At 40.5% G+C, this 25,756-nt stretch overlaps 1 protein-coding gene across 1 annotated transcript; it reads left to right on the forward strand.

Annotated features, from left to right (window-relative positions):
* The first annotated feature begins 1,250 nt into the window (after positions 1 to 1,250).
* On the forward strand, positions 1,251 to 24,197 carry lurap1 (leucine rich adaptor protein 1). Its single transcript, XM_015970982.3, has 2 exons — positions 1,251 to 2,200; positions 14,839 to 24,197. The coding sequence occupies exons 1-2, from the start codon at positions 1,988 to 1,990 to the stop codon at positions 15,709 to 15,711; spliced, it is 1,086 nt and encodes a 361-aa protein (XP_015826468.1). The 5' UTR covers positions 1,251 to 1,987; the 3' UTR covers positions 15,712 to 24,197.
* Positions 24,198 to 25,756: the final 1,559 nt, after the last annotated feature.

Below are 25,756 nucleotides of genomic sequence, written 5' to 3' on the forward strand. Positions count from 1 at the left end.
GCTTGTCTGATGCTTGTTAAAGTTAAACTTTTCTTTACTTAACATCTCCTTGGTCCTAAAAGGAGAGAATGCTTGCGTGTTGTATCTTTGCTTCTGCTTGTGTTAACTTGAGTCGAGGGCGCTCGGGAGCCAACGTTAACCAAAGCTACCGTTTAACTAGATCTGACCGATCTATGTTTTTATTTCCAGCCTAAGCAAAAAGTTTCTATATATTTATGGAACATTACATCTTGTTGAAATTCATATTTCATTGACAGGTTAATAATTGTGACCACTCACAAAATATTACAAGAGGAAAACTCCCCTTTAACAGGAAGAAACCTCCAACAGAACCTCTCATCTCTATGGATTTTCTTCCTGGACAGATAAAGATGAAATACATTTGGGGCAGTAGTAGCTCAGGAGGTAGAGCGGGTTGTCCAGATGTTGCTGATCTATCTCAACTCTCTGCAGAAAATTCTGCTGTTGTGTCCTTGGGCAAGACTTTCCCCTCCTTGTCTGCTGGTAGTGGTCAGAGGTACTGGTGCTGGCAGATTTGACTCTGTCAGTGTGCCCCAGAGCAGCTGTAGCTACATAGTAGCTCATCACCACCAGTGTGTGAATGGATGAGTGATTCACTGTTGTGTAAAACGCTTTGGAGTCCTCTGACTCAGAAAGGTGCTGTACAAGTGCAGGTCATTGATCATTATTATTTAAAAAGTAGTTGATGATTTAAAAGACACAATGATTGTGTAAATCAATCAATCAATCAATCAATCAATCAGATTTTATTTATAAAGCGCTTTTCAAGCAAAGTGCTACACAGAATTAAAATGACCCCAAATTCCTATAACAGTTAAAAACATTAACAGACATATGCACACACACACACACACACACACACACACACACACACACACACACACACACACACACACACACACACACACACACACACACACACACCAGTAAAAATTTATATTCGGCTGAGTCCAGATGAGCCAAGTAAGGTAAGGCAAGGAAACACCATCAGAGGAGCCGTCTGATGACGCATCAGGTCTTCCACACTAAGTCAGGGCGCTCAGAGGAGGGGGTGCATAGACCCCCACCTTCACTTAGACACTAGCTGTAGAGCGCCCAGGAAGCAACAGTCAACCACCGGTCCTGGGTCAGAGGGCCCCTACGGAGAAAAGATAAAAAAGCAGTACTTTAAGCTTCATCTTGTTCCATAAATGCACCATTTGTTGCAAATATATCATTACAATACCAGTGTGCACGAGCTGCTGTGACTAAAATAAATCAGCGTTTGCATGTTGAAAATACATTTTAACAACAAATTACTTTTTGCCGTATTAGTGAATGTCTCGATCACAGTTTTTGGATATCATGTTGTTTTATCATCTTGTAACCTGTAGGCTAATCCCAAACTTTCACAAGTTTTAGTTTTTGGTTAAGTTCTGTAAATTTGTTTTATTATGAAAGGTCGTCAGGTTTAAAACTGCGCTAACCTTTGCACGGATTTTATTTTGAAAGCGGAAGTTGCTCTGCGGAGTTATTGCGCGTCGTCTCCCTCTCTGCGGCTCTTGCTGCTGGTTGCTGTCATCATGCAGGTGGAATCTGCGCAGTTCGGAATAAGGATCTCCTACAGACTCCCGAACCGAGCCGCTGCGTTCGGACTCGCGGGAGGACTTGGACCAACAACAGGAGCAATAGAAACATCCTTTTTATTTTTATACTACTTACCGTCATTGTTTTTACTTGACTTTTACAAATGATGAGTGCACAGATGACTTTGATCTTGGAGGCGTGGATGCGGAAGAAATAACTGTTGTGTTGCTCCAAAGTGTTGTTCCCTCCTGACGCACGCAGTCCAGCTCAGCGGGAGACGCATAGGATGCCATATGAACACCATCCTGGAGGAAGTGACCCTCTCGGCTTGACAGCAGCAGGAAACAACCTGAAACTGACCAGAAGGACGTGATCTGCTCGGCTGGAACGCGCTGTAACGATGGAAGAAAGCACGAGCGGCGAAACCCTCCCAGATCTGAAAGATATAGAGATGAAAATCGGACGGAAGACTCCCGAGGGTCTGCTCAGGTGGATCCGAGAAGATGCGTCCTCTCTCCGGGGAGACACCAAACTGGCCGCCCTTCTTGATACCAGTAAGGACATCGGGAGAAAGAGTTTGGATGACAAGATTAGAAAACTGAGGATGGAGATGGTAAGATTTCAGTGTGTGTGTGTGTGTGTGTGTGTGTGTGTGTGTGTGTGTGTGTGTGTGTGTGTGTGTGTGTGTGTGTGTGTGTGTGTGTGTGTGTGTGTGTGTGTGTGCGTGCGTGCGTGTGTGTGTGTTGAGAGAATCCAGTCTGGTTGTGTCAGTCAGCACACTGTGGAGTTGTTTCAATGATGCAGCTTAATGGAGGCTGATGAGCTGATCCAGTTCTTTTCAATGCAAATATTTTTTAAATTCCTAAAATATCATGTAAATATATTAGCTACAGTGTAAACATAATGAATATTTACCCCATTCATTTGCCCAATTTTCCTACTAAATGTTTTAGAGTCACACACAAAGATTGCAACTCAATTTAACAGAAAACGGTGAAAACTTTTCTCATTTTTCGCCTTGTCAGTTTACTTGGTAATTATTGTGTGTGCAGAGCGAAAAAAAAAACTAAAAACATCAACAAAAATGTGCAAATGATGGAGAAAAGGATGCTGTCAGGTCTGTCCTCCATCACTTGTCCAGCTCACAATGGGCCTTTTACCCTTATTAAAAAATAAAATGATATAAGGGTCACCAAAACTTTTTGTGAATTTATATATATATATATATATATATATATATATATATATATATATATACATACATACATACATATATATATATATATATATATATATATATATATATATACATACATACATACATACATACATATATATATATATATATGTATGTATGTATATATATATATATACATACATACATATATATATATATATACATACATACATATGTATATATATATATATATATATATATATATATATATATATATATATATATATATATATGTATATATATATATATATATATATATATATATATATATATATATATATATATATATATATATGTATATGTATATATATATATATATATATGTATATATATATATATATATATATATATATATATACATATACATATATATATATATATATATATATATATATATATATATATATATATATATATTATAGTTTCATGGCTCAGCAGGGCCCCAGTTTTTATTCTAGCAGCTATAAAAAAAAGTCACCAGTGGAACCAACAGAAATCATGTCTACTGGTGAAATTACGTGTACTTTTCTGTGTCCACACCACAATAAATATATAAACCTTGACATAGTTTAAAGAGCAAGTCACGCCCAAATCAACTTTTGTTTGCTGATAAACTTTATAAATGAGTGTCTAATCATTTTGCTGACACTTGTAGTTAAATCTAAACTGTCAGTGTTACGCCCTCTTCAGGTAAAAACTCTGCACTGCATTTGAATTTAAATCTGCCGTCGCTATTGGCTAAGAGGTACCCTGACGTTAGCTGGTACCATCACAATGCCTCTCTGAGCCTGTGTGTGTGTGTGTCTGTGTGTGTGTGTGTGTGTGTGTGTGTGTGTGTGTATTTTTTAGCAGCTCCGCCAACTCCATCTTTCAGGCATCAGCATTTGTTACATTTTTCAAACAGGAAGTGGAAGTGGAGTAAGACTCTGGTAGGGGGTGGCTTGCTCTTCAATTCGGAGTGCTTTAGTTTATCCCGTGTTGAATAGATCCCTACTTATTTCTAATATCAATGCTTTTATATTGTCAGGTTGTTATTCCTCCAGTGAGCTTAACATTTTTGTGTTGTTTACACGGCAGCCATCTTCCTCCAGACCGCAGAGATGTGCACCAGATTTGTTTTGCTCCTCTCTGACTACTTGTATGTGCTTCATTCCTGTGGCGGATGGAGGCGGGCACCCGATCTGTGGTTGTGACACGGAGCACATGCATGTCCACAACTAAACAAAGGAAGCTGTTCTGAGAAAAGGCACTCCCAAACACTTTGGTTACATTCAAATATCCAAAACAAATTATCAGTCTGGTCACACATTGCATTAGAAAAAAAGAAGCTGGTTTTCCTCCTTGAGCGCATGCTCATACTGGTGATGGAAATGAGTCTGCAGACTCCAAAGTAAGAAGCAACCGTGCTCTGTTGCAACAACTTGAGGAGTTGGTTTTGTCTCCTAAAAGCTGAGGGGCTTTAACTTTGATATTTTTTCACTGGTTGCATGTCATAGAAAATTACCTAAATCTGGGAAATATTGAGATTTAAATGCTACAATGAGACTAATTGGGCCTTACTGGCTTTTGTCCAAAATGCCAGGGTCCTTTTGAAAGAACGAGCCGTGTCGTACATGTTGACCATCCAGGAGTCTCATCCATTTTGCTGCAGAAAAATCAGACCGATGGCGGCACGAGCAATCAATCAACCCCCTCCTCTTGGAAGCAGAGAGGATGTAAAAGGGACTGGAGGTGGTGAGCTACTTCCTGTCTTGTCCTCAGACCCAGGATCCTGACTGTTTCATTCATCTGTGAGAGTGTTGTGGTGTAATGAGAGTGCAGAGGAGGAGATGTGAGCGCTGCACTTTCATCAGCTATGTGCTTAGTAAGATTTACAGTAATGTGTGTGCAGAGTGTGTGCGGCGCCAAACCGAACAGCTCACATGTGCACACACAGTTGTGCACGTGCACGCTGCGCAGCAGAGTCACAGTATGTGTTCTTTTTAACACCTTCCACCATGCTGATAAGCTCATTAGACCTGTAATACGAGGCAGGGTGTTAAAAACTAGGCTAAGCATCTTTTCCCACTTAGTATTTGTTTTAGTGTAAAACCGCCTGTTTCTCGTTTCTGTAACTGCAGCACGGCGATGAGTGGCTGAAACATCTGTTTACTGTAAAATCTGTGTGTGTTTGGGTCGTGTTGTCAAGGTTTCATCACCCATACTGGAGCATTGCACTACTTGTGTCTTACAGAGTCTTTTTGACAGCTACAAATGTGTTGCCCATTCATCCAGTTTCACACACGTTGCAGGTTATGTTTGTATATTTCTAAGAGATTTTCCAACATACACCATTTATATTTTAGGTAATTTGACGTACTCCATGTGGATCATCTTCTTCTGTCATGTTTAATCTCTGTATTCCAGGGCAGGTGAATGTCAGTGGAAAGGTGCTGATTGTGGAACTGAGCTGTAGGGGATCAAACCAAGAGTTTATTGTATCTTTGTGTCTGGCTAGTGGCTAACTGCTCACACATGTCACAGACAGTGCACAGTTAAGTCTGATTAAATCAAATGACTTCTCCCTCTATTAAAGTCTCTGTTTAGTTTTGTTTCCAAAACATGACCACCAGTTTTCAGTTTCAGTAGTCTAGATATCTAGACGCTCCGTTGCCAAAGCAGAATTATTTAGCTTTGCATGTTGGTCTAGCCGTGCTCCATTGGAACCGGATAGTCTGGTGCCAGTTCAATCACAATGCTCTATCTGTTTGGTGGGCGGCTCATTCGAAACGGCTTTGGCATCAACTGTGGACTGTTTAGACGTGGGCTTTTGTTTGAGTCAAGAGCAGAGAGCAGTACTCGTTTATTTGTAAAAAGCATGTATTTGCATCTTCTTCAGCAGAGTATGGCACACTCCTCAGTTGACTGACACTCAGTGGTTGTTTGTTATCCATTAGCACGCAGAGACAGTTTGAAAAACAATCGTAGATACCACACCACAAATGAGAGATGTATAGGATGGCTTGCCAGACTACAGTTTAAGGGCTCCGTCACTTTAAGAAAAATAAACATAATTGGCCACGCCAACCCATCTCCTGATTAGCTGCTATGAGTTGAGGAGCTTACCTTTTTTGTGTCTTTTAGAGCAGTAGTGATCTAGCCATGGTAATGCTCCATTGACGGCTCTCGGTCGTGGGGCGGGTTCTACCATTGTCTATCAAACCGTCACCGCATGCTACTGGACAATGAACAACGTGACGTACTCACCGCAACGGATGTCGGTAAATGAGGCGGTCCGCTGTTGAGGAAGGTGAAAATTCATCCTTTTTCTAAAAAAGAACTGAAATATATCTATCTGCTCCTCAATGTAATAAAGCCCAAGTCCAATTAGTACAAAATTAATGTAAAAGCCGTTTCAAATTAGCTATCGTCATCTTGTTCCATTATGTTGCGTCATCCCGCCCACCAGACAAATCGAAGGCCCTGATTGGCCCACAAAGCAGATAGTGCGCTGTGATTGACCCACCATTGTGGACCAGTCACAGCGCTCTATAGGATTTAACCCTAACCCAAGCAAGAATTTGGTTTAGTTCACTAGGCTAGTAGTGACCCACATGGCAACACAAAATTAGAGTTTTCTGTAATATGTCCCTTTTAAAACCTGCTTCATCTAAGTTCTACGAACAAAACGGCTCTTAGAGCAACCTGTTTGACATTATCGCTCTTTCTTACAGTAGCTGGATCAGAGTTGTCCCCCGCCCCCCTTGTGTGTGTTTTAAGCTAGTTGTGACATTTCCTTATGGCCTGGTTGTGAGGAGCCGACAGAGATGGTTCTTTAGCCGAGCCAAAAGAACCGAAGTTTCCTTCACTACTAAGTTCCATGTTTTTATGAAGTAGCTATTCTCTTTGAAATTGTTTCTGTAGGACACTTTATAGAGAGCCCAACATTTAGCACATCATTTTAGAAGCAGAGCTCATAGAGGGAAATATATATAGCTGCAAATAGCTAAAAATATATTATCAAAATATGAAAGAACTAGGTTCTTACATCTTGTATGCTAATTATTTATTTGATCAATTAGATTGACCGTCACACAGTTTAGATGAGCATTGTTATGAGTATCATGATGACAGAACAAACTAGGGAAGTGAAAACAATATTTATCACAAATGCAATCATTAATGCAACTCCTCAGTAATCATAATCAGATCTTCTCTATTGGCTTGCAGCCTTTGTGTTTGGATCTATACATCTACCTAAAGGTCCCTGGTAACGCCACTGATGTAATGGCATGACAGTATGGTTAATGCAGAATTCTGATGTGGATAAAGTCTGCTGAAGGTCAAGTTCAGACAAGAGAGACTCCGCAAGAACACCGTAGTCCGCAGACGGCCCGAGTAAGACCGGGAAGGTGAATCAACTCGAGGCATGGGGAGCCAGAATGTGTGTTTATGCCGCTGGTGTATGGAGCTAACTCAGTCCCAGCTGGCAGTGATTCAGCAGTCTGTCAAGGAGCTGTGTGACATTGGGAAGCTGTTCCTACCATATGGGTGGGTCTGCGTCCCGGGTCATGTTTCAGCTGTCTGCTAATCCCTGCCAAAATATTGTCTTGTCTTCCTTCATTTTGAGTGAACTCCTTAAATGGAAAAATGTTTAATCAACGCAATTTTAAAAATTTCTTGACAGAAGCAACATCTTCAATTAGCGCTGATCACAAACGAAGCCTGTTGTTTAAACTCATAACAGTGTTAGAACCTTCTAGCAGTGACGTTGTCTTGTTTATCCTAGTTTATACATCAAAACCTAATTAACTTACTACATTATAATCACAACTTTCACACTTTCATAGAAATAAAAGTGTCCAAATCATTTTAAGGGTGTAGTAGAAAGGTTTTTTGAACCTCTATGTAGCACGTAAAACTTTGTTGGGGCTCAAAATGACCCAGGAGCTCTGATAAATGGCCAAATAAAACCCCGTAGTAAAGCCCTACAATCAGTAGCGGTTTTAGGCACGGGCAGGCAGGGCAGTTGCCCGGGGCGGCATTTTTTCATGACACAAAAGGGGCGCTCAAGCGCTGAGTAAAAAATAAATAAGAAAGAAATTTGCACCGCACCGAGGTTTTCTATTATCTGTCATATCACAGTGTCTGGATTGGAAACAGCAAGTTGGCGCCCCCTGCAGCTGCAGGCGCTCCTGCTGACTGAGAGGGTTCAGGTGCTCTGTGCGTGTATGAAGAAGAGGCAGGAGAGGGGTGCGGCGGGGGAATTCACCTCTGGGTCTTTCCCAAATGAAATGAGCGGGCAGGGGCTGAATCAATTATTAACATGGCTAAAGTCAATCACATCTTGATATTCTTCCATTTAACGCACATTTCATTCATAAAATCATAAACACAGGCCTATCATTCTTTCAGGTTTTTCTGAATTGTGTGAAACGGACGAATAAAAAAAGGAAAAACTAAACGATTTTGTGGTCCCCCCCCCCCCCCCCCATCAAGGTAAAATTGTTTAGTCCTGACCAAAGGAAACTTATTGAGTCAAGAGCCAAACAGAAGAGATGAACATAAAAAGGTTAAAACCACCAGGTGCCCGATTCAGGAAAAAAAAAAGAAAAAAAGAGGAGAAAGATAAAGGTATGTACGCTCTCATGATGCATGTTTTTCATTTTTTGAACCAGTTAACTGGGATTTTAACGGTTAAATTTGGTCAACTAATTGCTAACAGGGCTGAAATATTGAAACGAATATTCAAATGGCTCGAAAAAATTCCTTGAATCGTTTTTTACTGATTCAAACTAGGATTTGTTAAATGCTCGCTGCAGCCCATGGTCTGCCTGAACAACAACAAACACATGTTGATCATGTTCACATAATAATAAAACAACTCTACAAGCAGAAGAAAACTCCCCAGTCACTATTGCAGATGGCTGCACTGATTATTTTTTTACATGATTTGTTCTGTAAAAGTTGGCATTTTTGGTAGTCTACAGTTTTTTTATGTCAGTTTAATTTGCAATTTCAGAGGCGATTCTAAAATATTATGGATCATGATTAAGATCTATTGGAGATATACCCTAACTTTTGGACTGCTCTGCCAGTCACTATGGCTCAAGCTGAGAGGAGCTTTTCAAAACTTGATCAAGTCATACCTGAGGTCAACTATGTTTCAGGGGCGGCTCACTAACCTGGCTCTGATTAGTATCAATCACTCAGTAGGGGAGCAGATTTCATATGATGACATTATTGATGACTTTGCATCAAGGTTAGGCCTTAAGTTTAGTTTGTGTTTTCTGTTCTAAGTGCAATGCTGTAGTGATTATCTTTAGTTTGTTATGTGTGAAATATTTTTGCTATTTAGAATATTTATTATATATTATGTTCGTATATTCTTAATATTTAGTTATTGTTTGCTTTTGTATTTTTGATTCTATATATTTTGATACAGTATATAATGTATATTGCTTTACATTCTGACAACTTCATAGAAATTAATGTAAATATGTGCAACTTAGAAAAATGAATGTTCAATAGTCGTTCTAATAAAACATGCCTGTTTGTAGAAAACATGCGTGTGTTCGTGCAGGTGGGGTGGTGTGGTGGTGGTGGTGTGTGTGTGTGGGGGGGGGGGTGGGGGGTGGGGGGGGGGGGGCGCCGGGGAGTAATTCCATGTAGAACCGCCACTTCCCACAATGAAAAGTCTGGAGAACCCGGCCCGCTCTGCCAGGAGATGCATATTAAATGAGCTGCATGCTGATTGGCTGGCTAACCTGGAAGCTCTACATTATGCGTGTGTGTGTGTTTGTTTGGTGGGGATGACGGACAAGAGATGGACTGAGTGCCAGGCGGCTTATGTTTACAGGCTATGAATCTACCCGGCAGTCATTCATGTTCTGGATATTCCCAGTACATTCTGGAATGTTGCAAGTAGGGATGTGTATTGGTGAAATTCTGGCAATACGATACATATACAGGGAAGACGATGCAATGTATCACGATAATATTGCGATACATTCAGTCAGAAGTTATTTGCGATTTTGTTTAACTGAATTTATTGTAGGAATATTCAATAAACAGTCCAAACTGATACTTAACACATTTAACATGAGGTGTCTGAACTATAATATAGGAAAATTGGAAACAAAACTCATTGCACACTGCTGCCAACTAGCGGTCGGTGTTTGAATTGCACCAAAAGAAAAGAAAATGCACAAATGTTTGCATGTAAATTCTTCCAAAAACTAGATACACGACTTTTGAAAATCGATGTAATATCACAGGAAAAAAATCACGATATATTGTCATATTGTTATTTTCTTATATCCGTTGTTACAAGTGTACTCCGACATTCTTCTTTGTTGTTTTCCTTGTCTAATAACGTTTGCAGTAGCTTGGGCTAGCATTAGCAGTAACTATGGCTGGCGTTCTGCGATTAGCTTAACCATGACTGTTTATATATTGCAGACATTCAAGTGTGTCTATGCAAATTGTGTTAAACCAGCTTTTCTCAGAACAAACTGTTTTCTGCGGCAATCACCACATTACCAATTTACATAGGAATGCAGGGTTTGTGGTATGCTGTAGAATGGGCTCGACACACGGGAGGCGACATCGCCTCTCCTCCATTCATTTTCAATGAGACATGTGCGACAAAGCGATAATCGCGGGTCTCCCTCCTACTAAGCGAAATGCGAAAAACTTGCGTGTGAAATTTTGCGCTCGTGCACGTGTCATGCACAGGCGAGTGGCGACCCAGCAATGCGATCCCAGAAAATTGAAATATTTTCAACTTTTCATCGCTGTCGCTCGGACGAGGACCAATCAACGGAGGTTTCATTCACTGACCAGTGAGTGGACAGGATGCTCCGTACATCTCCTAGCAAACACCGAGCTTCAGACGGCAGTATTTAGAGTCTTATTTGTTAATATTTGGACATCTTGCCTCTGATTGGCTAACAGCAAGACAATTCTACCACTGACTCTGTTTGCTCTGCAACGTTGATGTTTTATCTCCACCAATAACACAAACCTGAAGGAGTTCTGCTGTGTGGTGGAGTTGCTAATGCTAACGGTTAGCTTCTACTTGCCGAGGCGTTCTCTCCTGTTATCTGGACACTAAACCAACAATAGCCTTCCCCGTTGCGAGTTGTGATGGTGAGTCCATGAATGATAAGTGACAGTGTGAGGTACATATGTCAGGCTTTTCAAATCCTGGAGCTTCACCATCACTTTTCTACAGTATCAGAAGCTAATGCAGGAGATAGGTGTAGGAGACAGTATTCATGTTCAGCCTGCATGAAAACCCCAGAGTGACTGATAATGAACAGACATAATCATTAAACTTAGTTTTTTCAGCGTTATAAACCTTTAAAATACTCAGGGTTGGGCTAAGTGACTTCACATACATCCTAACACTAGTAAAATCTCTTCTTAGTGACTAAATTCTATGTTACACACTCATTTATAATTAAAACCATAATTTACAAGATGTTTAAAAGGCAGATAAAAGAGTTTTCCAGAAATCTGAATGTACCAGATGGTGCCTCACGCCTGAGTTAAGAAGCCGAAATTTGTTTGGCAGTGCACCGATGTCTTCTAAATAATTAAATAAAATAAAAAGATGATTATTGACAGCCCTCCAGGCTGTGTTGTGCCACTTCCATCCTGTCTGCGGTCAAATCAAAACAATTTAAGCTCAGGTTCACCCTTTTCCTTTTGACAGTGACCTTTCTCTAATGAGCATGTCTGAATTCACTGCATAATTAAAGGGTTTAAGGGATTAAGTATGAGACAATGGTGCATGTGAAATTACTTCTCCAGCAACAAAAAACATAAACAATACGAAACAACACTGACACGAATACCAACTGCATTCCTCTGGTGACACAAAGTAAGAAGACATTCGGCATGTTTCTGACTTGTTTAATAATGGATAAGACATTTAACAAACCAGCATTAAAACAGGCATGTGGAGTTATTAAAGAATCACAGATTAGTGTGAGCAAGTATCTTTGCATATCTTATAGAATGGTAAACCTATAAAGCAGCTTTTTTTCTTGGGTTACTTCAGTAAAACACTAACATACTGAGCGGTGACAGCTGCATAAATCAAATAGAGATTTCCTCTCAGGCAGGTAGAGTGAGACACAAAGCTCCAGGGGCGTGTCCAGGGAGTGGCCTGGGGTAGCGCATGCCACCCTTAGAATCTGATTGGCCACCCCAGTTGCCACCCTACTAAGTTCCAGTTTAAATTGACTTTACATTGTCGACAAAAGGCTTGAGTTGTAAACTCCAAAAATAGTGTGTGGTAGCATGCACCTTTAACATTGTCTTCTAGCCCAGGCCTACAGAACATTTCTGTAGTATTAATATTATTTATTATTTTTTCAAATTCACATAAATAGTATTTAGAGTCCCACTCAACTCCAGTTGGTGGCAGTAATGCAACAAGAAGTGACTTGCTATCCACCACAAAACTAGAAGATGAATAGAAAAAAATGGTGATTGTGCAATGTGAAACTCCAAAATTCACTAGAAAGTAAATAGATAAACGATTTGTGTAAATAAATAAATAAGCATAACCATTGATGCCACCCATGCATAAACAAGTGCCCCACATGGGCCACCCCATTTAAAAGTCTTGAACAAGGCTCTGCAAAGCTCCGGTATGCATGGCGCTTCTTTTATCACCATCGCCTTTAATCTCCATCACCCATGAACCTCAAACCTTAAACTAAAGTGATGAAGTACTAGGATTAGTACTTTCATCAAAAAGCACACCCATACCTTGATATAGCTACTGCCCTCTAGTGGAGATATGGTGGAATTGGCAAAGGCCAAATTTCTTTCTTTGTTACGGTTCACTTCAAATAAAATAACCAAATAGTGGCGAAACTCCAAAGGTAAAAACAAAAACAGAAATGTTCTGAAGAAAAGCTGCAAATAAAATCGGACTTATTGCCAATGTGTGACCCATTTATTTAGAACAGTCTGAGCAGCACAAATCAACTGTTCTATGACCCAAATCAGTTTCATGAGTTGATCTAAACTGGATCCATATCTGTTTTGTTTTTCCAAAGTGGCCTCACTCTGAACGCTCATGTTGCATTTCATCTGACTTTCATGCCACTTAAGTGTGATAGACAGCACAATTATTGCACCGGGGCAGCTGCAAGCTCACATGTGGGATGTCATGTTTTCTGTGTATGAAGGTGACTTCATGGCCTTTTGCTGCATGGCGACTGCTTCTTAATTATGTGTTAGAATCAAGTTAGGATGGTGAAACGCTTCAAAAATGTCCTTCTTAGCAGGTTAGGAGATGAGAGGAAACCACTGAGGTGCAGACTTGGTCAAGCCTGCGGTCTGATGACCTGTGAAAGCCCAGCCACAGTCGATGACATGTAGCAGCAAACGTGTGTTTTTGGCTAAGGTTAGCAGCAGATCTCACCTGAGCTTCACACACCAGAAGCTAACTCTATAATTAGAACCAGACACAAAGAAAGGGACTGTCTATAAAAACGGTACTCTTGCTCTTATATTGTGGCAACTTCACCTCAGACAGTACTTCCCCATTTATGGAAAGGCAAACATTCTCTATTTTGAGTGAAATTTTAATTGTGGATTAAAGTTTAAAAAAAAGAACAAAAAAATGCTGAACACTGATCATTTAAGGTCTTTATTGTTAAATGGACATGTGACTTCTGTGATAAGTGGAAATCCTGCTTTTGTTGAGATTCAGATATTAATTTCCCCAAATCATCCTTTGTTTGTGCAGATTTCTACAAATATATTCTAAAGGAGAAAGTTCCCACGACCACACATACATGTTTCACCTTAGCTTTACTCTTTATTTCTATCTCAAAGTTTTCCTGCAGATCCAGTTAAGGTCATATTTTGTTTCATCTGTGAAGCTGTCTCTTTTAGTAGTGTGGCCTCCACCTGCTGTCAGCAGTTAAACATTTATTCCAATTATAGCCATCTGCAAAAGTTTAATAGTGTTATAATTGTGTTTGTATGCGTCTCACAAGTCTGAACTGACTTCTCTCCTTTGTGAGAGTTGGGTATAGCGTTTGAATAAATATCTTTGTTTAATTTATTTATTTGGCCCATTTTACTCTCCTTTTTGCCCTTAAACAGCAAATATATTTAGGCAAAAGTAAGTAATTAGGTACAGTTATTACAAAGTTTTTTATTTCATTGTACCCGCAGAGACAAAAATAAAGCATGTGTGGATGTTTCTGTGCAGATAAGTGTGGCTGTGTGTTTGTGTTCTTGTTTTTGTGCCATAATTGGGTCCTAAAGCATAACAGTACTCAGAGGGACATCAGTGGAGCTGAGGACTCAACTGAAGTCTTCGTAAATACAGTCAGTTCTAAGGGCCTAGCATGCATCGTGTCAATCCATCGTCCTTTCAGAACTTTCTACTCAGATGGTGCGAGGGGGTGTGGCAGTCACTGCCGCTGCACCGCCCTCTCGGCCCGCCAGGAAATCCCTCCTTGTGGCACACTTTTCAAACAATAAGCGTGGGTGGAGTGAGACTCCAGTAGGGGGGTGACTTGCTCTTTAAGTAAGTAATTAATGTGTGTAAAAATGCATTTGCGTAGTTTTGTTTTACTGACAAACATATTGTTTATTGCAAAAGGAGTAAGGAAACTGCCTCTAGACTAATGGTACTGCTCTGTGCAAGAAAAACTTCAATTGCAGAAATTCAACTGCTGGGGTAAAAAAAAGCATGCTTTGTGTGTTCCTGCACAAGAAAGATCAATTGCTACTGTCAGTACTTAACTTTCAGAGCTGCTGGTCAGATAAAGAGCAGAGAAGCTCCTCACAGAGGAGCAGAAACTTAGAGGAGGAGTGCAAAAGGATTTCTTTTGAATAGGAGGTGTGGGAGTCCATGCAGAAAGCTTAGGGGCAAACTGTAAATAGTCTAATCCAGCATCTAGTTCATCTACAGTTGAACTAACTCCTCTTTCTAATCTTGGTAAAATGATCATGCATGTTCTAAACTATTTTAAAATCATTTTTTTGTGTGTTCTCAGGCTCATTTACGCTCAGTGGATGTAAAGATTCTGCAACAGTTACTTGCTGTCCACGAGGGTATCGAGGCAGTGAAGTGGCTGATGGAGGAGCGCAGCACGCTGACCAGCAATTGCAGCAGCCTGACCAGCAGCCAGTACAGTCTAGTGGAAGGACCCGACACCTCCTGGAGGGGCTCCTGGAGCAGCCTGCAGGATCCCACTAATGACAAACTGGACAACATTTCGATTGGCAGCTACCTGGACACTCTGGCTGACGACATGGACGAGTATTGCCCCTCAAGCTCAGAGTCGGTCATCTGCTCCACCACTCCATTAGTCTCAGAGGCTACTGCTGGGGGTCACATAACGGGAGGATCTAGGGTCACGGTGTCTGGGACAGGACCTAGAATGGGGGTCCGGTCAGGCAATGGTGCTGGAACTGGGATTTGGTCTGGGACAACTAACAGTCTAAAAAGGGATGGAGGTGAGCCAGAGGTTAGAGGTGGACCTGTGAATATTGTGAGAAGTGTTGTTACTGCGGCTGATAGCAGTGGAGCTGGAGAACCAGCAGTCACATCCGAGGACTCCAAGTCAGATGCTCCAGTCTGGACCAAGCCTGCAGGGGTGGATAAAGCAAGCTTTGTTTCAAAGGAAAACACTCAGACACAGTCGAAGAAGGCTAATGGCATCATGGAGAAACCAACAGCAAATATAAGCAGCCCAACTCGCAAAGGTCTCAGTGAGAAACTGGGAAAAAGCCAAAGCCCAATAGTCAAGCCTTGCAAAAATGGAAAAATTGATTTGGAAACATGCAAACTGAACGGTAAAATGCACCTGGAGTACGACGCTCACTGGCACTGGGTACAGTCACAAGAAGATGTGACATTTTTGTAAAAACAATCTAGGTAAAGCGGACAATAAATGCTTGTTTAGCAGAATCAAGGCCAAGTCATCAAAGGTTAAATAAGAGTGAATTACAGAGTGAGACGCACACAGTGAGGCTTCCCTCAGTGGGTTTAATAGACGTTAACATATCTATCTGGTGTTCCCTTGTGGTGTTCCCACTGGTGTGGGAATCTGGTGTTCCCGACACTAACTTTATAGAAAACAGCATTGATGTCAATATTAAGGTGGATGCACATGACAGGATTTATGCCTGTTCTCCGGGCTGCCTCACAAATGTAGAAGAATAAAACACTTTCAAAATCAGTGCTATTCTTTTCTCAGGATGAAATTTAGCATTCTCTGTTTTAATTGAATATTTTTTAGTTTTTATTACAAATAAAGCACAGTGACGGGATCTGCCAGAGAGAGACATTTAAAGGTGCAATATGTAAGAATGGAGTAAGAAAGAAATCCTGTGGTCACATTTTGGTGAGACAGTCTGTTTTTCTGAACAAAAAGTGACTTTCTCACTCCCTTTCTGTGAGTTTCATGGCAGTTGCCAGTTACAGCACCAGAAGATTCTAGAGAAGTGAAGACAAGTCATACTCTAGCCTCTTTTAGAAAACAATGCCGCCAATTTGCCACAACGCTGAGCCGGCATCTGGGAGTCTTACCCCAAAATTCCACTATCTCCACTCCGCTGCGCTCCGCTCCGGCACGAACTCTGCAGCAAAAACGGTCCCGTTGTAGTCAATCAGAGCTGTTCCACTACTGCAGCCGTGCGGCGCAGTCAATGGACAGAAATCACAACCGCCCAACAGGAAAGGGAGCAAGCACAACTTCCGTTATTTCACAATAAATTGATAACAAAAGTGTTTTTTTGTTTCATATGCACAGGCTTAACAACTTTTAACAACCATCAATGGCGGCTGAACTTTAAATGCACAAAAATAAGCCATAAATACAGTTTCCACTATCAAAGTAGTCACACTTTGTTGATCCAAACACTGCTGATCTCTCAACACAAATGATGGGCAGATTAAACAGTTCATTTCGATGCTTCTCCCACACAACGGGTGTTTGGATCTAACTTCCGCGTTTATTGCTCGGACTGTATCGCAAGATCTCGAAAATCCCGCGGATGCCTGTTTGCGCACCTCAGTTCTCCGCACCGGAGCGGAGCCGTTGTAGAGCGGGTACCAGTATAACTTGAGTTCAGAAACGAGCGGCAGCGGAAAGGGGGGGCGGAGCGAAGCGGAGATAGTGGAATTTTGGGGTTAGGTTGTTTATAAGTGGTCAGACCTTGGTAGTAATGTGGCGCATTCGTGTCCTTTTTACAAAACATTACGCAATGCCGGTATAAAGGGGTGTGGGGGCCTTTTTTTCTTGGACATAACTGGCTTTTCATTGCAATCGTAGCTCCGCTCGTTAAGTTTTTTTAACAGGTCGTTCCTAAAGGTGTTTGTCCTCCACCGTCCTAATCGTTCTCTGGTGATCTGACCTCCAGTTCCAACAGAAAGAAGCTCCTGGAGCTCTGCATCGCTCCAGTTTATCATGTCAGCTGGTTCTGTTAACAAAAGCAAAACTTACTGCTCGTGTTTACTTTCATTTTCAATGTAGTTGCCGGCCAGAGCTCGGCAGTAACTCCTCACGTGATCATGACGCCTCCCTCTGTTGCGCCAAGGCGTAATATGCATTCACAAGTCCAGTGTTGCAGTAACATTACTACTAAGTGTGGTGTTACTAATCCTATAAAATTCCCTTATTGCCATGCCGCCACGGAGCATTCATAAGGGCATCTCCACCGCCGCTACATGCTTGCTTAGCGTGAGGATTGCTGTAAAATCACTGACGCAAGTCAGTGACTCGATGCAATTTTGAGGGTTCCTTATATAGGAAACTTTGTTTCTGATTGGCTTAATGAACTGACCTGTATTGGAATGTTTACTATGTGAAGTGCCTTGAGACGACTCTTGTCGTGATTTGGCGCTTTATAAATAAACTTGAATTGAATAAGACCCACCGTGGCGGCAGTATTATGCTGATTTGCCAGCATAGTGGGCCTTCTAAAAAAGGGCTAAAGTAAGTTGATAAGTAGGTAAATATTTATTTCTGGTGTTAGCACTCTTGGGTGTTTTACAGTAAAGAGTGCTTAATACACTTATGTCTATCGCGTCGGAGGGAGTGTGGTTGTATTAATATTCGCTTGCTGTTATAGTTCTGAATGACTCGTTAAAAGAAATAAAACACCACGATTGACTCATTATTAACTTCACACATATATATCACTGTAATATCAAGTTGCTTCTAATTACCTGTTAGCATTGTTAGCTCAACATTAGCCTCTAGTCTGCTTTACCTGATAACAGAAAATGGTAAATGGCCTGTATTTGATATAGCACCTTCTAGAGTCCTGGACCCCTCAAGGCGCTTTACAACACAATCAGTCATTCATCCATTCACACACACATTCACACACTGTTGGGGATGAACTACAATGTAGCCACAGCTGCCCTGGGGCACACTGACAGAGGCGAGGCTGCTGAGCACTGGCGCCACCGGTCCCTCCGACCACCACCAGCAGGCAACGTGGGTTAAGTGTCTTGCCCAAGGACACAACGATAGCGACAGACTGAGCGGGGCTCGAACCTGCAACCTTCCGATTACGGGGCGAGCACTTAACTCCTGTGCCACTGTCACCCCCATGTTTAGAAAAAAAACATAACAATGCCGTGGCCTCCTAGTGGTACAAGAAATAACTTCTGGGTCGCTCCGGTTTACTGACTTCAGTTCTTTAAACAACTCTGGTGCTTTTACCTGGCCGGTGTCAAATTACAATTGCTGGCACTGCAGCGTTAGCTTGGCGCAGACTCTGCATTCCTGCAGGCTCACAGAGTGTAAACAGTGACTACGTCCCATTTTGACTATTTTAAAAGGAGAAAAACTGGCAACCCCCCAGCAGAATCAGAAGGAAATTTCTTTCAATTTAACCTTCCAGATATTAAACAGTTTTGTGATTATTTCCTTGTAAAATTCTTACATATTGTTCCTTCGAATTCTGAGCTGAATTTTTGAAAATATTTGGAACTTTTTCCTACAATCATAACTTCTTTTCAGTTTCAGAATTGTTTTATACTTTAAAGCTTATTCTTCAAATTCAACAATCAGCTGTTTTACTAAACGCTCGTACATTTTAAACAGACAATAAATAAATTTGGATTTTTATTCCCAAAGACTTTTTGAGTAAAAAACAGGAAAACTTCCTGTGATCCATCTTGTTGTTGAGTAAAAAACAGGAAAACTTCCTGTGATCCATCTTGTTGCATCCTAACCCTCAAGTTGGGACAATCCAACAAAGAAATGGCTCCTAAATAACAATATAATATGGCCAAACCCCTTTTCCCACAGTGAAACCCCTTAAAAAAAATTACATTGTGTAGATTTACTTATATGCAAGTATTAAACAGTACTATCTTGAAATTAGTGCGCATGTTTTTGCCAAAAATGTCTGACTGTAGATGATATTATTGAAGAAAAAAACTGAGGTTTAAAAAAATGTACACACAATAATAATAAACATTCAATGATATTTATGTGTCTGTGGGCTTTTACCTCAATGCAACCATCTACAATATTGTAAATTCACAAAGTTACAACCCAGCTGTGCATCTGGTATTAGCTGTGGCTGACTTTATGCAAATCCTGAATATATAGCTTATTTTTTTTTATTTATTATGATTAGTTTAGCTTGTCCTAATTTTATTTAATTCTGAAGTTGTGCCTAATTAATGTAAACAACACAATCCTGTCTTTGTCCTCAGACGATTGCAGTGTTGTAATGATGATCGGAATGTTTTGATTGGTTGTGTTTCTTGCTTTTGGGTGCCCCAGCCTCTGCTTGTGTGTATAAATAGCAAGACCAACAATCTTTGTGCTTTCTTTATGTGGTTGTGTTCTGTGTTGACTGGTAATTTTGTTCTGCTGACTGGAGAGATGCTACATGGTTAGCTTTAGTGTTAGAAACGTGTGGAAGACTGAAAAATCAGGCAATAATTGGCGAGTCTGTCTTCTGTTTTATTAAAGCAGAAACTTGCAGGAAAATGAATCAGATCAAAAAGTATTTTCTCCAGTAGATGACACGGCTACTGCTGAGCAAGTGCATTTTTATGAGCGTTAAACAGATTCATGTCTACTGCCCTAAAGATGAGCCCAGCTGATGTCTGAGCCGGATGTCGGTAGATGAGTCCCGAAAGGTTAACGAAACATTTTTTGGCTCACTCTTCACTATATTCATCCTGTCAGTGAGCATTTAGTCTTGTAAATGTTTATGGAGTAGTAGACCACAACTATGACTCAGAGGCAAATATCTTGTGTTGTCTCTGCGATAAATGTGTTCTCGTGGAAAATTAATCTGACCCGTGCATGAGCCAGAGTTTCTGCAGCCACCAAAACAAATGACGGTGTGTTAGCCCGGGCCTAATGGCATCAGAATGAAGATTTTAACTCTGTTTATTGGCTCTGAAACCATTTTGTTGAGTATTTTATTGCTAGCTGAGAAAGTGTTCTGTTCTCATATGCAGGTAAAATTGATAACCATGTTATTACAGTTTAAATACATGCTTCACTGGATTCAGACAGGACAGAAAGTGACCTTTTTATTCCTTCTGCTGCCTCATTAGTTTGTCTTTTTAAAACTAGTTTCCCTGATGGTTGGTGGGAGTATAACCTCTAAATATAAAAGATTTTTAGCCGTTTTATTGATAATGTGACATGTTACCCATGCTTCCTTTATAGGAGTTCTGGGAAATTTCTGGGAGGTGGGAAGGTGACAGGAATAATGTCATGGCTCAGTCCTCTCAGGTCAGCATATTGCAAACGTTTCAGCAGTGAGCGATGTCGCTGATCAGCACCAAACGACGTCCTCGAGCATTAATAAAACATTCGGCTAAAAGTTTCATTTAGTCAGAATATATAATTTAATCCATTCAAGAGACAGAAAACACCGTTTGAGATGTGAAAAGAGGCTCTGAATGACCACAAGATGTGCTTATTTAGTTTTCTTTACAGTATTTCCATAAAACAATGTGACGTTCGGTGTTCGGAGGGACTTCTGAAGCATTGTTCGGCGTTAGGAGTTTAGAAACAGTGATTTTACAGTAGCGTGAAAGCTGCTTACTTTCTTTTCCTTCCTTTCTGCTTCACCAAAAACTCTTCAGATCCTACATATCATGATTGTTGAGCAAAGTCCTCCGACATCATTTCCCACTGACTTACAACCAATCAGCATGAAGTCCAGAACAATTCAATTCGATTCAAAAATACTTTATTAATCCCAGAGGGAAATTGATTGCTGTAGTAGCTCAGAATAATAATAATCCAGTCATCAAAGAGTTGTTGTATATTACAATGGCTGTTGGCAGGAAGGATCTCCAGTAGCGGTCAGTGTTGCAGCCAAACTGAAGAAACCTCTGACTGAAGACACTCTTGCGTTGTCGGACAGTCTTGTGAAGAGAATGCTCAGGGTTGTCCATCATTTTCTTGATTCTCTGGAGAATCCTTCTTTGCATTATCTCCTCCAGCGGTTCCGAAACTGCCGAAACTCTGGCTGAGTCCTTGAAAGGGCTTGGAGTTCCTCCATCTTGTTGGCCAGTGATCTCACATTGCCCATTATGATCGATGGAGGAGATGGTTTGAATTTCCTCTTTGTCTCCGTTTTGCTCCCGCTCTGCACCCACGCTTCTTGCGTTTTAGCTCATTTGGGATTTGTGGCTTCAGTTGAGGTATTATTTCAGCCTTTCCAATGTTAGTCAGCTGCTCCCGATTGTAAACCAGCTTGTTGCCATGGTTACGCATCATAACAAATGCTCAAAAGTGGAAAAAATAGCAGTAAAAAATCCTCTAAGCTTCACAGCACCAGAAACAGAAAAATAAAATGTCCAAAAAAATACCGTTTTCCTTGGGAAACTAGAAGAAAAAATGTCCAAGAAAAGGCAAAACTTACATATAGTCAACAGAGCTACTCCAACATGCAGCCGCCCAGAGCAGCGCAGTTCCGGAAAAAAAAAAAAACAACCAAAAACGAACGTCTACTGGGTCTTTCCCGAGTACATACCCCAGTTCCAGTACTGGATTGGTACCTTAAATCTCCTCTTGGTCATGTGAATGCAACGAAGGTCTGGTTGGAATTACCCAGAAATTCCTATAGTGGAAAAGGCCTATCAAAAACCTCAGCGGCACATAGAAAGCACACTTCTGCATGCTTGATATATATATAAGTAATTCCCCTAATAGAGAACGCCGTTTGCAGCAGGAGAAAATTGCACACATAACTTTTGTGCAGAAAGTACTTTAAGTGGTTCTAAAGAGAAACAGCTAAAATGCATCTGTAACACACTGAAATGTAAAACAATATAATTGCTTACAATGATGTAAAATAAGTTGTAACTGCATTCGGATTTAGATGAGTCAGCCTATTATAACGTGAACAGGCCAGGGTTTCTTTCAGCCATATTTCTTCTTCCCTCCGTGCAGCCATGATTTAGACGTTAAAACCAACATCTATTCATCTAAACCACTGAAGTGTCTCCTCTCTTTTCCTCCTGGCGTTCCTTTCATCCTTCTTTCTGCCACCCCAGTGGTTTGATGGAAACATTCGGTCTGTGCCAACAAACACATCATGAGCGCCCAATGCCCTCTCGCTGGAGACAGCACCATAAAGCCGACACCGGAGTAACAAGGACAAGTGAGGAGAACTAGACCCTGAGCTCTGGAACAAATACAAACACCTCCTCGTACGAGAAAGACGTCTGCCTATATCTTCCAGTGACAGTACAGACATGAACTCATTTGAGTCATCCTTTCCTTTTAACATAAAACAATATTACAGACTAAAGAAATAGGTCTGCTCTGCTAGTTTGTGGTTTTCTTTCCAAACGAGCTGAGGCAACGGAAAGAAAATAGTGCAGGAGACAGAGCTGTCAAACTCATTACATCAGCCCTATAGTGTGTCTTTCTGGAGATATGCTGCAGCCAATAATGGTTTAATGTACTTTCTCCAGTCAGGTCCAGTTTAAATTTGGAACATAATCACTACTTTAACCACTTTATAGCAGAGATTTACAGAACAGCGATTATTTGTGGTCTGATCATTTCTGCACGTGAGTTAGAAGCGTTACTAAAGCTTTTGGAAAACAGATTTTGCACAAAGAGAATGTATTTTTGGAGTAAATGAAGATATGCAAATAACTTACTTTGAGTTCTGTTATTGTTATCGAGTGCCTGATGTGCGCTGGTGTGTTTTTCTAAGCATTGAGTACCTGCTCCCTCACGCTATTCTGGGAACAAGATAAATGGCGTGATTAGATGAGTGGATATCCACGTTGTGGTTGCCATGGCAATGGGGTTGAGCAGGCGCCAGCTCTTGTGGTTATATAAAACAATACTTGCAGTGGTGGAAGTGGAGGCACTTTGTTTAATGGCAGATGAAACAATTAAAACATCTGATAATTTAAAGTACACCGGCGTGTGGACACGACGACTTTAACGTGGCTGCTCACGATGAGTCAGTCCACGATATAATGTAAAACCCGTGTTTTAGTCCCGAGTTGGAAATTTGGCTTCAGCTGCAGTTTTTATTTTAGATTTCTCCAACTGGAAGCTAAGAAATCTGATTCCCACGTTCAACTAAATGCAGCATGTTGTAAAGCAGTTGGAAAGATCCAGATGTGATCACAGATGTGCTCAGCACATGTTGCTTGATTTGGTGAAATAATGATCTCTTTTTATGCTTTAAAACTGTTGCAAGTCGTGTTTTACTCCATTTTAATTAGAAGGAGCTCAATTTTAAATATTTTCATGATCAAAAATTCCGTTTTAATACTTTACTGAAAGAAATTGGACAAACTTAGAAAATAATGAGCAAAGATTTTAATAGACGTCGGCCGACTGATAATGAGATGTTTGATGTTGAATTCTGGTCTCAGAAAAATAAGCATTCAGCCACAAATCAAATCAAATTGTATTCATGAAGCACTTTTCATGCAACGAGTGCAACTCAAAGTTCAAGGAAGTTTTCACAAAGTGACATGTTTCTTTTCCTTGTATCTTCTTCATATTTCGAGCATTTGCTTGTCTGTGTCTGTTCACATCTCAAAATGCTGATAGAAAATGGAAACGAGTCCCACTGAGAGCTCACTGGACCAGATCTCAACGATCCAGATCCAAACCTCAACCCAGCCAAAACAAAGCAGTTTAAAGATGAAAGCCTCAGAGGCCATCGGTGGTTCAGCTGAGTGATGATCCCGCCTGACTGAGTGGAACGTCTTGGTTTTATTTTTCTTTATTATTTCGTTATGCAATCTAACCAGATGAACAACAGTTACTTTTCTCTTTGTAAACAGGAAGTGTGCTTCAATGATTAACTGGCTGTAATTGTTGTTATGGAGAATTATATATATGTGGTCTGTAAATCAATGATTAAAGATATTTTAAACGTTTTCATTGTGTCAGCTTCAGAATTCCCTCGTAATCAAAGTTTTAGAAAGCTTCTGCAGTTTAAGTGAAACGACAAATATATCAGCAACTGTTTGTCTTACTCTATTTAAACTGTTCTGGTTTCTAAGATTTTCTGATCAATATTTGGCTCTCCTGCACAGGTTTATCAATACCAATCCATTAGCGTTTGGCTAGCTCAGTGGCTGTAAATTACTCCTGCACAGGAGCAGGAAGTAAGTGGCTCTTTGCGCAGACTCTCGTTCAAAAGGTCAACACCTCTGAGATGAAATCACTTTTTTTACAACTATTAGGGTCACAAATCTAAAAGGTCGTCCAGTCAGCTGCCATTCCTGCCTGTTTATAAATAATGTTGGAGGGCAAGTTTTTAAAAGCTGATGTAGCGTTTTATTAATAGATAGATAGATAATAGATAATCTTTATTGACAGACTCTTAGGTCCAGATAAAATACATATAAAACAACAGATCAATGAAACAAAATAGATAAATAGAAATAAAAAGATAACAGCATAAAATTGAATAAAAATCTAAATGTAATTAAAAGCTTTACTATAAACTGTTCCACACAAGGTTAACCACACAAACACTTCAACCAGTGGTTCCTTATACTGGAGAAATAGCGACAACTGCTCACAGTAGGATCAGTGATTGCTAAAATTATACTGTTGACAGAGCTATCCAGTCGACCTGTAAAAGTGAATATGAGTTTTCTTAAAAGAGCTTTAAAAGTACAAACGCCTGCTGTTACAAACATCTGACTGGCACTGCCCCCTCTGGGTATTTTAAGTATGATCCTTAAGGCATCGTTGTATGCAACTTGCAGCTTGTTCATGCTGCTTTGATTGTAGGATGACCACAGTTGGGCTGTGTAAAGTGGAGTACAATATGCTTTAAATAAAGCCACCTTAACTGGAGGTGAACAAAAACCAAACTTACGTGCTATAGTATTAGCTTGTGCATACAGCTTACAGCACTGTCTGTGGATGTCAGCATCATCACGCATTTGATCAGTAATAAAGTGGCCAAGGTATTTCACCTTCTCACACACATTAAGATCACTATTAGACAGTTTGAACACAGGAAAGTTTAGCTTTTTATCCTGCTTGGTTCTACATATCAAGATAGCACTTTTAACAGCATTATACTGGATATCGTACTGCACACCATATTCAGAGCAGATATTTAGGAGCTGCTGTAAACCAGCACTACTTGGACTAAAGACCACCAGATCATCAGCATACATCAGATGGTTGATCAAAGTTGTACCCATCAAACATCCTGCGTTACAGGCTCTCAGCTGCACTGACAGATCGTCAACGTACAGATTAAATAAGATAGGAGACAGAATTCCACCCTGCCTAACACCATTACTAACGCCAAATGGTGCAGAGATGCTGGCACCCCATTTAACCTGCATCATCTGATGAGCATACCAGTAAGACAGGATTCTCACAATAAACCCAGGAACCCCCCGTAGCTTTAACTTAATAAAAAGTTTTCTGTGGTTTACACAATCAAAAGCCTTAGAAACATCAATAAAAC

The sequence above is a fragment of the Nothobranchius furzeri genome, chromosome 8 (genome assembly GCF_043380555.1).
Source record: "Nothobranchius furzeri strain GRZ-AD chromosome 8, NfurGRZ-RIMD1, whole genome shotgun sequence".
Taxonomy (NCBI): domain Eukaryota; kingdom Metazoa; phylum Chordata; class Actinopteri; order Cyprinodontiformes; family Nothobranchiidae; genus Nothobranchius; species Nothobranchius furzeri.